At 41.4% G+C, this 14,977-nt stretch overlaps 1 protein-coding gene across 6 annotated transcripts in view; it reads left to right on the top strand.

The window, feature by feature from the left end:
• IQGAP2 (IQ motif containing GTPase activating protein 2) overlaps positions 1–14,977 on the top strand; it is a 286,558-nt gene that overhangs the window by 244,740 nt on the left and 26,841 nt on the right. For all 6 annotated transcript variants that reach the window (XM_025892589.2, XM_073905308.1, XM_025892591.2 and 3 more), the window contains 6 exons: positions 4,148–4,297; positions 7,114–7,277; positions 9,654–9,878; positions 11,109–11,249; positions 11,603–11,687; positions 12,126–12,358. In XM_025892589.2, coding sequence (XP_025748374.2) covers positions 4,148–4,297; positions 7,114–7,277; positions 9,654–9,878; positions 11,109–11,249; positions 11,603–11,687; positions 12,126–12,358 — 998 coding nt within the window. The remainder of the gene's footprint in view (positions 1–4,147; positions 4,298–7,113; positions 7,278–9,653; positions 9,879–11,108; positions 11,250–11,602; positions 11,688–12,125; positions 12,359–14,977) is intronic.

The following is a 14,977-nucleotide window of genomic DNA, read 5'->3' as shown; positions in this document are numbered from 1 at the left end:
AAAAAAAAAAAAAATGGCTTAGAGATGGAGACAAAGCAACTGAAGTAGAAGTTTCTTAGGGAATGGAGGAAGAAAGGTATAAATTCAAACAAGCTTGAAAGAAAATCTGAATAGAAAGTAAAAGTAATCTTGGGGCACCTGGGTGGCTCAGTTGGTTAAGTATCCAACTCTTGATTTCAGCTTAGGTCATGATCTCAGGGTCGTAGGATCGAGCCCTGCATCCGACTCCATGCTGGGGGGGGGGGTGCGCCGCTTGAGATTCTGTCTCTCCCTCTCCTGCCACCCCTGTCTGCACTCACACGAGTGCACGTGCTCTCTAAAATAAGCAAATAAATCTTTTTGAAAAAGAAAAAAAGGAAAGTAAAAGGAACCTTGAACCTCTGAAATACTCATTGATGAATGTGGTGTGTAACGGGTGCAGACGTTGAGGCCAGGGCTACTGAAAACCCAGGGGAAGACTAATTTTACAGCTTCACTGTGGATATAAGCAAGTTTCCTTGGGCATGTTTCTGAACCTCTCTGAGCCTTGTTTTCACTGGAAAATGTGCTGAGTGCTTCACATATGTTGTTTTTAACCTTCACAGCAACTGAGGCTGCTATCATTAAGCCCATTTTATAGATTTAGGAAAGAGGCTTAGAGAGGTTAACCTGTGCAAGGTGGCAAAGCTAACAGCGCTGTGCAGGTACCCCTACTTTCATGTCTCCAAAGCCCAGACCCTTTGTACTACTCTACACCTCCTACAAACTTTTTCGTACCACAGCCTATGACCTGCACGCAGGTATCCTGTGATCAGGGGAAGGGACAAAATGGTGGCCATCAGGGCAACATCAAAATGAGGGAATATCATGAACAAGTTAAATACTGTTGCTCCTTCAAACCACTGTGCTTCCCATGTTCAAGACTTATTGGTAAGAATAAAGGACATGAAATTTCTATTAGTGAAAAGCATATGCGTTTGGAACCCCTCCCTGGTTGGCCTTTGGATCCTTCTTTGAGCTTCCCAAAGAAAACTTCTGTTGACACAAGAGAAGTCTTGAGCAAGGCATAATTTCAGGGAAGCAGGGAGATGGGCTTTCTGCCATGCTCTGCACCACTCTGCAGTGGATCTGCCGCAGACACTGTGTTCCATCTGCCCCCACCCTTTCCCCTCCAGGGCTCAGCATCTGACGCTCGGCTTCCCGTCCTGGATTACTCTCCCTGTCCTGCCCTCACCAAATGTCTCTCTTCTAATGCAAAGGAATTTAGTTCTGCTCCGGAGCTTGCTTGCCACTCCCACCCTCTCTTCTCTCTCCTCTTCTGTGTATGTCAAAAACCTAACATACGGATGAAGTCCAAGAATAAAACAAACGAAAAGTCTTCAGTTTCCAGAGCCACCTCCATTGAAAATAATTGGAAGGGGAGTTAAATACCAAGATTTTATGTCTGCCACATATTTAAAACCAAGAAAATCTATTTACTTCACGTATTTGAGAGATTTGAATGATGAAGAGAAGAAAGCTGGGATATATGGAGTTGTAAACCAGACTTAATCTAGTGATATTTTAGGACTTCTTGTCAATAAGGACGTCAAGCAGCTACCTGCCCAGACTTACCCCTTAACCTCCAGCTGGTGCTTAGTACACTTCCTTTCTTCATCCTGAAATTTTTCATATGCTTATGAAACAAGGGTGAAAATGTTGCCTTTTTAAAAAAGTTCATGGAAATGCAAATCAAACCCCCCTCTTTCTGCATACTAGCAGTTAGGAGGCCAGATATAAGGGATAAAGTCCAGGTGGCCCCTCCCTAAGCTGAGAATGGCAAAGAATAAAATCATAGACCCACAAGACAGTGGGTATAACCACATGGAACTTTCTGAGAGCACAACTCCAAGGGGTGTTTTTTTTTTCTACCCATGGATTGACCCTAGCTATGGGAGAACGGGATGCTAGGACGTAAGCAGATTTAGAACCTGTATGCAAAAGCTGACCGTAGTTCTCATCCCCAGGGGCAACTGGAAATGGTGGCAGGCACGTTTTTGGTTGTCCGAATGACTGGGGTCCCTACAGGCATCTGATGGACAGGGGCCAGGGATGCCAGATGACCAGTGATCCAGGGATGCATGCGCAATAAAGCATTGTATTATCTGAAATTCCTGGAGTGCCCCTCCTCAGGAACCGTGGTCGAACATCCTGATGCTGGCTGCAAATCAACTCCTCACATGGAGGCTGGGCTAAGAGCTCAGGGAAGCAGATGGAAGAAGATTTAGGAAAAACAGCTTTATTGCCACCTACTCTGTGGGACGGTGACCCATTGTTACATGGCAGAGGAGGCAGGCATTCTAGAGCACTGGCTTTCATTTGAGTCCTGTGCCATTGGTGGTTCATGAAAGCAATTAAGCGAGTCACATCAGCAATCTTTAAAAGTTGAGGAGAATAAAAGTTGAGAATAAAAGCAAATTGAAGATACCAAAGTGTATCGCAGTAGTATGGATAAGTATTTCATATGGCGTGTGTGTGTGCATGTGCATGTGTGTTTACCAGCAAAAGATGTAAGATGTATTTTGTGGGGTGGGTCCCTGTAAAAATATTTGGTAGACCCTTACCTAAGAGTCCTGCTCTTGTTCATGACCCTTTACACACTTGAAGGGGACACAGTAGCCTGAAATGACTACTTGACAAGGTTTGCAGCCACACCTTTTCCAAGATTCTGTTGTAAATGGTTAAAGGAGCAAGATTGAGAAAAATAAATTTTGTTAAATATTTAGGGGATTCCTTTCACGTCCATCTCTAATTTCTACATTGCATATTTTTTGCAAGTGCTTTTATAGTTTGAAAAGATCTAATTCATTCTTTAAAAGTGTACACTTTAGTGATGTTTAGTATATTCACAAAATTGTAGGACCATAACATCCATAATTCTAGAACATTCACCCCAAAAAGAAACCCCAGAGAAAATGTTCTCAAATTAGATGGTATGTGAGTTTTATCATTATGTGAATAACATTTCACTTCAAAAAAAACAAAGAACACCCATACTCATTAACACTTACTACCTCTTCTCCCCTACAGCAGAGCAATTATTAATCTATTTTCTGGCCAGATTTGCCTGTTACGGATATTTCATATGAATGGAATCACACAGTATGTGATCTGTTGTGACTGGCTTTTTTCCCTTAGTATTGTGTTTTTAAGGTTTGCCCAGGTTTTAGCCTGAATCAGTACTTCATTCCTCTTTATTGACAAATAACATTCCATTTACAGATATACTATATTTTGTCTATCCATTCATCAGTTAATGAACATATGAGTTGTTTCCTCTTTTGGGGTATTATGAATAATTCTGCTGTGAGCATTCATGTACACATTTTTGTGTGGACATTGGTCTTCCATTCTCGGGTATGTACCTAAGAGTGGAACTGCTGGGTCATGTGGTAACTCTGTGTTTAACTTTTGAAGAACTGCCAAAATGTTTTCTAAGTGGGTATACCATTTTACATTCCCACCAGCAAGGTATGAATTGGGAAGATGTCTATTCAAATCTTTTGCCCGTGTTTGACTGGGTTGCCTTTATTTTTGAAATGCAAGAGTTCTTTATATCCCTCATTCAATGTAAACATTTTCTCCCCTTCTGTGGGTTGTCTTTTTATTTCATTAGTAGTGTCCTTTAAAACCCAAAGGTTTTACTTTTTATGAAGTCCAATTTATTTTTTCTTTTGTCACTAGTACTTTTGATGTCATATGTAAGAAACCATTGCCTAATAATCCAAAGGGACAAAGATTTATGTCTAGGTTTTCTTTCAAAAGTTTTATAGTTTTAGCTCCTACCTTTAGTTCTTTGATCTCTTTTGAGTTAATTTTTGTTTATGGTATGAAGTGGGAAGCCTGACTTCTTTCTTGTAAATGTGGATATCCAGTTATCCCAGAATCATTTGTTGAAAAGGCCATTCTTTCCCTATTGAAATGTATTGGTGCCTACATTTCATCTTAAGAACAGCTAAGTACAGCTTTAGAGAACAAATATTACAAAAGCCGAATTCAGAAATTTTGTTTCTTCCTAAGGGAAATGTGGAAAATTAATCTTTCCAACACATGTGTTTTGAGGTGTGTGTGAAGGGAGGAGGTAAAAAACAGCAGAATAAAAAGTAATCATTTCATAAATTTTTTCCAGGATGTAATTTCGCACAGAACGAAGCTAAATAAGAAAAAGGGTGGAGAAATGCAAATACTGAATAACGCTGACAACCAGGGAATTAAAAGTTTGAGTAAGGAGAGAAGAAAAACACTAGAAACATATCAGCAGCTGTTTTATCTTTTACAGGTGAGAACAATTGCTTTCAGTAAAAGCTTTGGATCAATACTATATTCCTTGTTGGTGGTTTATAATGGATCTTTTCCCGATGTAAAGTTGTAGTCGCTGACATGTGTGAGCTACTACTAAGTACCAAGTGCTATTCAGGATGCTTTACGTACATCATATCTTTTAATTCTTACCACAACCCTCAGAACACAACACTTATTGTTATTCCCATACTGCAGATGAGGAAACTAAGATGCAGCCGGTAAATGGTAAAGCCAAGGGTATTGGAGCCCAGGCAGTTTGACTTCGGAGCCCTTGCTTCTGAGACTGTTATATTACAGTTGTGTGCAGAGATAGTATAAACCTAGTCATAAAATAAGCAGATGCTGTCAGCCATGAAAAAATTAAAGTATGTGCAAAATGGACCTCTACCTGAACCAGCCTGCCCTTCTTTTGGGAATAGAACCAGAGAGTTTGGATTAGGGCAGTAGGGCATCTTTTTGATTTCCTTATTTTCATGGCATTACTACGATGTCAATGAACGGTCATTTTCCACTGCTTCCAGGGTGCAGGTGAGAATAAGTTGAACTGCTTATGGTTGGACTGTGGTGGACCAGTTACTGTTTTGGTTAATCACTGATTCACCTTAACTGTCCTGCCAGCACATCCACTTAGTCCCGAAGGAAAGTGAGTAAGCACTGAGTAAGTAAGCAAAGCGAAGTTTATCACTTTGTTTAGTGATAAAGAAAGCCTCCCTTTGGCAGGACAACTTTCCCTGGAAAGGTGGCTCGGCAGTTCTTCCTGGAGTCAGGTGTCCCTTTGTGTAGGGGGTGCTGCTGCTGCTGTTGGTAGGGACTCCCTCAAGGCCTGAGGGTCCCTGAATCTTTCCTTGGGGACCACGCTGACATTAGGTATACAGAGAACACGTTACCCAAACCATGAATGAGGTGAGGTGTGGTTTGCCACATGGAAGAAGTTACGTTGATTTTAGGACAGATGAGAATTCTCTGTCTGGAGTTAAGACCGGCGAGCAGGTGTAGTACCACAGATGGCCACGATGTGGCAGCATAGAAGGAAAGTGTTAAAACAATATTATTGTTCATAGAATCCATTGCTTAATTAATCCCAGCAAACCTTCCAGAAAGACAAGGGGCTCCCACTGGGTAGGGAAGGGTTTTTGTCTTCCTAAATTAGGCTAGTAGTTATCCACCAGTTGGAAATTTAATTTTAGGCGTTTATTTGTTTTGACCTCGATGAACCTCCCAAATGTATGAGGCTTCTTTAGGATTTAGTTTCTCGTGGTAGATTTTGATAGAATTTGTGTCCTAAGAAAAGTGAAACTCTGGTCATTGGCCTAAGACTTGTATTTTTTACCTCGTTCTATAAGTGGAAACCCATGAATGGAAAGGATAAAAAACGCAGGACCATCTTGAGAATAATTCCACCACTTTATTCTCCAAGCAACCCAAAACTGCTAGTCCCAGAGCTCCACCATCCAGTTGTACCAAGTGCAGCGTCTCTTGAACTCATGTAATTTTCTTTACCTTTTCTCGGAGACATTAGCCTGAGATCATTGAGGAAACTACCGAAAAGCAAACGGTCTAGATTCCTTTGGCCTTTGAATGATGCGTTGGCCAGAAGTCTGAGCCAAAGCACAGGTCAGCTCGTAAAGGTTTTGCTTGGCGTTGGCCTCTTCAGTCTCAACCTCCATGGAAAGTGTTCAGGTCGTCTGGGAAGTGTGAGGAGTGTAGGCTTTTTAGCTTTAGAGTGAGTTTCCTTTCTCCTAATCCCATATGCTTAGTGTGGGAGAAGAATCACGGCAGAACCGTAAAGGAAACGTTGTGCTCAGCTACTGCTTCATAAAGTTTCACTCATGATGAGCTTGCAAGTAAACCTAAGTAGTAAGGTAAACTAGAATTTGGGTTTTCCTTAAAAACTTTAAAGCCAAACTGCTTGAGTGTATTAAATGAAGACCAGTTTCCATGTATGGAAAATTTTCTCTTCTCATCAGCAGGAAGACGAAGAGTAGAGACATTTAATTTCTCTATGTAAATATTTTCCTCTATAACCTAAATAGTAGTTGTTCTCCTCTCACCACATCTGGTTGGTGTAGCTCCTGGAGAAAACCCATACTACGTGAAGGCTGCTGGTGTAGCTCAGAAACCCCACCCTCAGAAGAGCCCTCAGGAATCCACGTCAATTTTTTTTTTAAATTCTTGAGTTTTAAGTTGTCTTTTTTTTTTTTCTGTCGCTTTCTTCTGCCATTTCATCCATCAGCTCTCCTGACCTTCACCCCTCCCTTCAGCCTCCCCACCTCACCCCTACCTTCTCTCTCCTTATAAAACATCCTGGCCATCCCACCGTCTCTACATGCAAATGTATCCTCTTCTTTTTCTTTCTAGCCTCAGAATATGGGACGTATTTCCTTCCGTTCATTTATCAGTCCTTCTAGAATAATCTATGTAGCTGGTCTCTTGGTTCATTATTGCCAGTCTCTTCAGATACCGGATTCTATTGGCCAACCCCTCTCTCTTCTGTGTCTCTACATTAAATATTAATATGTAGCTTGAAATGTTTAACAGTGTATAATGTACATAATGTAATTATATTTCATTAAATATATAGCATATAAAACTTAAATCCTATCGTAGCTTTATAGTATAACTTCCTATAGTAATTAATTTTAGCTGACACCTTTTAAAGTCTTATTATGTGTCAGATACTCCACTATATGCTTTATACGTATTAAAGGGAATAGGGCGCTCCTCTCTGTTTTAATAATATATTAACATACAGTTTTGTGGGGGACTTTTTCCTTCTTCCCTCTTTTCTTTTAGACCAATCCTTTATACCTGGCTAAGCTGATTTTCCAGATGCCACAGAACAAGTCAACTAAATTTATGGATACTGTTATTTTCACACTATATAATTACGCTTCCAATCAACGAGAAGAATATCTACTCCTCAAGCTTTTTAAGACTGCTCTGGAGGAAGAAATAAAGTATGTATATAAATAGATATGTAAAAATATCAATGAATAGATCATTTTAGTGGCAGCTATCTCTGATTTACTAAAATAGCATTTAAATTATTCTTATAAGTTACTCATATATATTCACGTATATCAATTCACTTAAGAAATTTCTACATCACTGTAGGTATTTCCTGTTACAGCTTTCTCCCACCAGTGATAGCTTTTTTAGAGCTAAATTATTTTTGATTTTGCAAGTAAACAGCAACTTGAAAAGCAAAAGCTTTTTTGAAAGTCAGTGGAAAAAATTTAACTTAATTAAAATTCTGTGAGTAATAAACCTATAAACAGATGGGGATAATAGTCTCTGCCAAAAAGTCATCTTTTACTTCTCTTACTGAAACTTAAACTGACTTTTGCTGACTTATTTTCTGATTCAGTTAATGTAAAAAAGAATGTGCAGATGCCTGTATTAAAGGGGCCAAAAGAATACAGGAAAAAATGCCCTTAGCCAACAAGATGGATGTCAGCTGCCTTCCTGGCTTTTTATAACTTGAGCTATACGGGTTCCTATGGATCTCAGAAGCATATTAGCTAGGAACCTCTGCCCTCAGGGTATCTGTAAGCCAGCCTGAGAAATAGGATACATGAGAAATAGGAATGTGTGCGCTGGAAGAAATAAGTACTAATGAATGACACACACAGTATAACAGATCAGAGGGATGGAGAGAGAAGTTCCAGTTACAGATGATATTGTAATAGCAATTTAACAGTGTAATGGGACGGACACAGCTATACTTGTGGGGAACATAGCATCGTGTATAAACTTGTCAAATCACTAAGCTGTACACCTGAAACTAATGTAATGTGTGTCAACTCTACTCAAAAGATAATAAATAAGAAAGGGAGGAAGGTAGAAAAGTTCCAGTTAGGTCAGCCGATAAAGACTTTAGGGAGAGGGGCGCCTGGGTGACTCAGATGGTTAAGTGTCTGCCTTCGGCTCAGGTCATGATCCCAGGGTCCTGGGATCGAGCCCTGCATCGGGCTCCTGGCTCAGCGGGGAGCCTACTTCTCCCTCTGCCTCTGCCTCTCCCCCTGCTCATGCTCTCTCTCTCTGTCTCTATCTCTGTGTCTCAAATGACTAAATAAAATCTTTAAAAAAAAAAAAAGACTTTAGGAAGAGGAAGTAGTTGATCCAAATCCTTCAAGAATATCTACAGTTTTTTATAAGAAGAAATGGAAAAGGGAAATAAGAAACAATGTTGACAGAAAGAGCATGGGCCAAAATCAGTGAAAGAACATAGGATCAATCTCGCCAAAATGTGATTTAACTAGTCACGGCCTGGAGATGGAGCTAGAAAGATAGGTTGGGCCAGATCACGGGAACCACTGAGCCCAGGCCCACATGCTAAGGCACCGTTCGCTTCCTTGGAAGCCCTGAAAGGTCTTCGAGCAGAGTATCACCATGGCCATGCTAGGTTTCTCGAGGATCCCTCTGCTGCTGTGTATGAACAGAATAAAGGGCAGCTGCACGAGTCAGAGAAATAGAGTCAGAAGGAAATAAATACGGTTTGGATTTTTAACACAATGAGTGTGAGCTACAAGTATAGAACGTGAAGGGCAAAATGTCCAGCAGAAAATCAGAAATCCAAAACCAATTCCCAGGGAGGAGAGGTGGATTAGATGCTGAGCTCAGAGGACAAGTTCCAAGGAGATGGTCGTTGAGGTTGCACATCTGAGCGAGGTCTGAGGGTAGATCATGTAGAAAGACGTGAGAGCAAACAGTTAAAATGGGGGGAGCGGAGCCAGCAAAGGAAACCAAGGGAACAACTGGGTAAGATGAGGACTGGACCCCAGCACTCTGAGACGCTGAGGGGAAAGGGGGTGTACAGGGAGTACGTGCTCACGTGGGAGGGTGGGAGGCTGCACCGAGATGAAAGGGAGGCGGGTCAGGGAAGCTCCTGGGAGTCGGCAATCAGCAGTCAAGAGCAGCTCTCTCCCACCATGTGAGGTAGCCAGAAGCTTCCCTGAGGAGAATTTGAATGTGATTTGAAGAAGTGGATTTAGTTCATTGAATCGAGAACATTGTTTTTGAAATGTGGTAACTAGATGGGACATAGTACTTGCGCGGTAGCCCCCTGGCTTCTTCTTAGTGTCAGTCCACTTTTAGTTCCTTCCTGCCTTCTAGATCGGAATTAAAGCCGAGCACTTATTTTTACATCCTCGAGTCCCTCGCATAACGAACACACATCTTACAAATGATTGCTTGCTTTTAAACCATGCCGCCGTTGGTTCTCAGGGAGGAAGTGGAGCCTCATGAAGTCCTTGCCCACCAGAGAGAACATAGGCTGTTTAAAACTCTGTCCATGCAGGCAACCCATTTGTTTTGGTCTGGGCTTCTTTTAGATCAAAGGTGGATCAGGTACAGGACATAGTGACTGGGAACCCCACGGTCATCAAGATGGTTGTGAGCTTCAACAGAGGTGCCCGAGGACAGAACACGCTGCGCCAGCTCCTGGCTCCAGTGGTGAAAGAGATCCTGGACGACAAGTCCCTGGCCATCAACACGAGCCCTGTAGAGGTGTACAAGGCTTGGGTGAACCAACTAGAAACACAGACTGGAGAAGCCAGGTACCTGAGCCCGGAAGATGTTGGTTTTCAGTCATGTTTTATGATCATTTTTACATGGTTATGATATATATCCTCTTAAACTCTCCTTAAAAGAACAGAATTTACTGTCCAGAGGCAGTTTCAGGACTGGTTGACCCCCAGAGCCACAACTTCTGTTATTCTCTCCCTTGGTTGCTCTGTGTGTGTTTCTAAACCTAGACCTAGAAATAGTACAGACTTTCTCTTTACCTGATGATACATACTTTTTACAGTTACCAAGTGAGTAAGTTTCCTGTGTAAGCATTAATAAGCCAGGTAGGATAGGCTTATTCTGGGTGGTAGTTAGTAAATCTAAGCAATCTCAGCTTTTTATCTTGTGCAAAAGGATGCCTTGTGCAATCGTTAATATACGCACAGAGAATTACGTGGATGGTTCTCACAGCACTGTTTGTAACAGCAAAAAGTTGGGGAAAGTCAAAATATTTAGCTTTGAGGAATTTGTTAAATAAATATTTGTATAACACATGGTAGACTTAGTAACTGTTTGGAAAAATGGAATAGAAATATTTTTATTGGCATGGAAAAAATGTTTGTGGTATAGTTTTCAGTTGTAGTTGAGTACAATAAACCATTTTCTATAAAAATACATGTGTGGGGGGGATCTGTATGGAATGTGTATATGTATCAACTCTATTATACCCAGGTGTGTGTTAGGCCCACATACACAGATGTATAGAGTAGGACTTAGAAAATTATGCACCAAGATATGAAAGATGGTTGTCTCTGGGTTGGTATTGTATTCTTGTTTGTTTATATGCAATTTTTTCTGTAATGAACATACTGTATTTTTGTAATTAAAAAAAAAAAGAGGGAGGGCTGCGTAAGCATCCAACTCTTGATCTTAGCTCAGGTCTTGAGCTCAGATCTTGATGTCAGGGTTGGGCTCCATACTGGGGGAACCTACTTAAAAAGAGAGAGAGAGAGAGAGAAAGCCGGTTCTGTATCACCTGAGTCTCCTGTTATTTTGCCAGAAGAGTCCCGAGAGAGAGCCTGGAGTCCCCCTCATCCACTAGTGGCAGGGGGACTGTCCAGGCACATGGGACCTCCCCTCAGTTGGCAAACATTTTGCGCCTGAGGTCAGTGGGTGGAGTCCACTTCACTGTACAAAACTTGATTGTACAAACAGCTTGGCAAGAACACAAATGCTTGTTCCTAAGCCCCCCAATTAATTGAAAGCCCTTGTGTTTTCAGCAAGCTGCCTTATGACGTGACCACCGAACAAGCTCTAACATACCCAGAAGTGAAAAATAAACTGGAGGCATCCATTGAGAATCTGAGAAGGGTCACTGACAGAGTCCTGAATTCTATCATTTCTTCCCTTGATCTCCTGCCGTAAGTTGTACACGTAGCTACTTGAACGTTCTTCCCTCAAAGTTCTTGCAACACGATGTTAAATAAATCCTGGCAGTCAAGATAGGCATTCTCCCTCATACTGTTTTAACATGATTTTAAAAGTTTGCCCGCATTTGCATTTTAAGTTCATTACTGTTCTCCAAAGAGGGAACACTAAAAACAGTGCTCAGTGACTGTCATCAGTGAAGGTCCTGTGATTCTGTTACCATCTCATTTTATGTTTAATTTTTAAGAAAACTGCTCCACTGTAGTTGACTACAACAACTGCTTTGTGTTTCTTTCTCACTTAGCCTTTTCCCATTATTTTCTTTTGTCATCTGTTTTACATGTAGTTATGGATTGAGGTATATAGCCAAAGTACTGAAGAATTCGATCCATGAGAAATTTCCTGATGCCACAGAAGATGAGCTATTAAAGGTAGATTTTCAAGGGTCATCTCACCATAGCTTCTGTTGGGGGCATGAGCCAAAATTATCAGCATTACATTTTGTGAGATTTTTTTCCCTCCACATGACTGTTTATAAAAAGCTGCAGGTCTTCGGTTTTGAATGACTGTCAAGATTATTGATGATGCTGAAATTACTTTAGAGATCTTACACATTATTGAGAATCTTTATATTAGAGCATTTGGGGACAATATGCTCTAATTATGCTATTTTTCACCAAAAATAACTTGGCTAGCTATGTTGGTAATGTGTGACTATTTTCACTACCTTTACAGAACTCCTTTTTAGGATTCAATCAGAAAATGATCTTTCTTGGGAAACGGCAATGAATATTTACTTCAATTTTTAAAAATCTAAAACTCTTGAGTTGTTTCTCTTAAAAACGGTCTTTTCCTCTGCGTCCCTCCAGATTGTAGGAAACCTCCTGTACTACCGGTACATGAACCCAGCAATCGTAGCTCCCGATGGCTTTGATATCATTGACATGACTGCTGGAGGTCAGATCAATCCTGACCAAAGGAGAAACTTGGGATCAGTGGCCAAGGTTCTTCAGCATGCAGCCTCCAACAAGCTGTTCGAAGGAGAAAACGAGCATCTCTCCTCTATGAACAATTATTTATCAGAGACCTATCAAGAGTTCAGGTGAGAGGGGTGATTACTTTTGGAGAAACTTGCAAGATGATGAGCAAAAGTTATGTGTGTTCTGTACTCAGAAGTGAAGTTGGGGCTGAGGGATAGGAACCTCAGGTGATGACATGCATTTCTTCTTGCTGGCGCAGTGGGGGAAGAACAGGCTGGGTCACTTCAGTCGGGGGCTCCCCATCCCACCCCTGCCCCCGGTGCCCCTGCTCCCCTAAATCATCCCCAGATGTTTGATTTCTGCTGTGGACAGAATGAAATCTTTATTCTTCCTGGTATGCTACTGGCTTATAGGACTTAGAAGTCAGAAAAGCAGATTTCTTCTTCATTGAACTTAAGAAGAGGGTTTTTGGTTCTGTTTTCTTTACAGATGTGTCCAGTGAGAAAGAACTTGCTTATCTGCATCAGACAATAGTAGGACTGAGTATTTGGTTTTCAAAAGGCTAGGGAGATCCAGCTTTTATATTTGTTGAGGATTGTATATGAGTATGTTCTATTCTTAAACCTCTGTTACCCATGTAAGACTTACGTCCATTACCTTGATAGGCATTTCCAAATTCTATCGCTGATCTTTCCATGGGAACATGAAAGGAGTGGGTCTGGTAGGAGGATACAGTCACCCTGAAGCTCTCTGAGGAAACATATTCAACTTGGTGTTCGTTTTTTCTCTTGTTGCCATTAGAAATAAGACATAAATGCAACCTCTGTAACTCCCCACTTCGAAAATTGATTTCCCATTCCTCAGTTTTCCTCTGGAAGAGTGATTTATCCGCTCGCAAAGGTAGTTCATGATCGTTATTCTCTGTTTAGGATTGTGGCCTCTTGTGAGAAAATTCCCTCCAAATCCTCTTACTACAGGAAGATTTGATATCTTGAGCTGCTAATTTTAGTTCTTCTCACAGATGAAAAATGTACTATTTCCTGCAAATCCTTATCTGCTACTACAGCTTCCCTTTACTTCCTTTTTCTCAGATTGTTCTTATCAAACATCTGTGGTTCCAGCTCTTCTTCAAAAAGAAACAAAACCAAAGTCCCCCCCACTTCCTCTTACATTCATATTTTTTCCTCTCACATTTGTATTGATCCTATGTGTTCCTCAGCAACCTATTAAAAGTGTAGGAAGACCAACTGTCACATGGAAACGTGCTCTTCTCCCACACCAACAGGGCTGCCCGCCATTTAACCTCTTCAGCCTTGGGCTGGGAAGGTGGAGGCCTTTTTGGTGTATAAGCCTTGGGTACCCTTAGGAGATAGACCAAGGATAATTTCAAGCGTATGAAAATTTACTGCAGGGGCACCTGGGTGGCTCAGTCAGTTAAGTGTCTGACTCTTGATTTTGGCTCAGTTCATGATCTCAGGGAGATTCTCTCTCTCTGCACCCACCATCCCCCTACCCTGGGCTCACACTCTCCCTCTCTCTCAAATAAATAAATCTTTAAAAAAAAAAAATTCTCTTTCCTTCTCCCTCTGCTCCTCCCCTCTTGCGCTCTCCCTCTTAAAAAAAAAAAAAAGAAAGAAAGAAAATTGACTACATTATAGAATGAAATACCTTCCATACCTGTACAAAAGAATCACTTCTGTACCATGACCAGAGCCCCTGGCTGTCTTGAACTCCCTGTCTACATTTGCTATTATTTAAAGAGCAGACTTTTTAGAATCCGATTACTGGGGGAATGGGACATGGTACATATTAGTGTGTCTAGCCTTAACAGTGTTTCCATCAGTCAGCAACTGTTGCTTGAATCAACTAGGAGCAGAGTAGGCTTAATTTGAATTTCAGTCATGTTGGCAACAGAAGCTCTGAAGGGTTATTAGGCCCAGAAGCTTGTGCCACTTAAAAGAGCACATTTGGTGGCCAACAGACACATGAAAAAGTGCTCAACATCGCTCGGCATCAGGGAAATCCAAATCAAAACCTCAATGAGATACCACCTCACACCAGTCAGAATGGCTAAAATTAACAAGTCAGGAAACGACAGATGTTGGCGGGGTTGTGGAGAAAGGGGAACCCTCCTACACTGTTGGTGGGAATGCAAGCTGGTGCAACCCCTCTGGAAAACAGTATGGAGGTTCCTCAAACAGTTGAAAATAGAGCTACCATACGACCCAGGAATTGCACTACTGGGTATTTACCCCAAAGATACAAATGTAGGGATCCGAAGGGGTACGTTCACCCCAATGTTTATAGCAGCAATGTCCACAATAGCCAAACTGTGGCAAGAGCCAAGATGTCCATCGACAGATGAATGGATAAAGAAGGAGTGGTATATATACACAATGGAATATTATGCAGCCATCAAAAGGAATGAGATCTTGCCATTTGCAACGACGTGGATGGAACTGGAGGGTGTTATGCTGAGTGAAATAAGTCAATCAGAGAAAGACATGTATCATATGACCTCACTGATATGAGGAATTCTTAATCTCAGGAAACAAACTGAGGGTTGCTGGAGTGGTGGGGGGTGGGAGGGATGGGGTGGCTGGGTGATAGACATTGGGGAGGGTATGTGCTATGGTGAGCGCTGTGAATTGTGCAAGACTGCTGAATCACAGATCTGTACTTCTGAAACAAATAATGCAAGATATGTTAAGAAAAACGAAAAAGAAGAAGAGAACAGGAGG

This window comes from Callorhinus ursinus, unplaced genomic scaffold, assembly GCF_003265705.2.
Source record: "Callorhinus ursinus isolate GAN/ISIS: 27379988/994484 unplaced genomic scaffold, GSC_fseal_2.0 scaffold23, whole genome shotgun sequence".
In the NCBI taxonomy this organism is placed as follows: Eukaryota; Metazoa; Chordata; class Mammalia; order Carnivora; family Otariidae; genus Callorhinus; species Callorhinus ursinus.
This window is presented reverse-complemented; position numbering and strand designations above follow the sequence as displayed.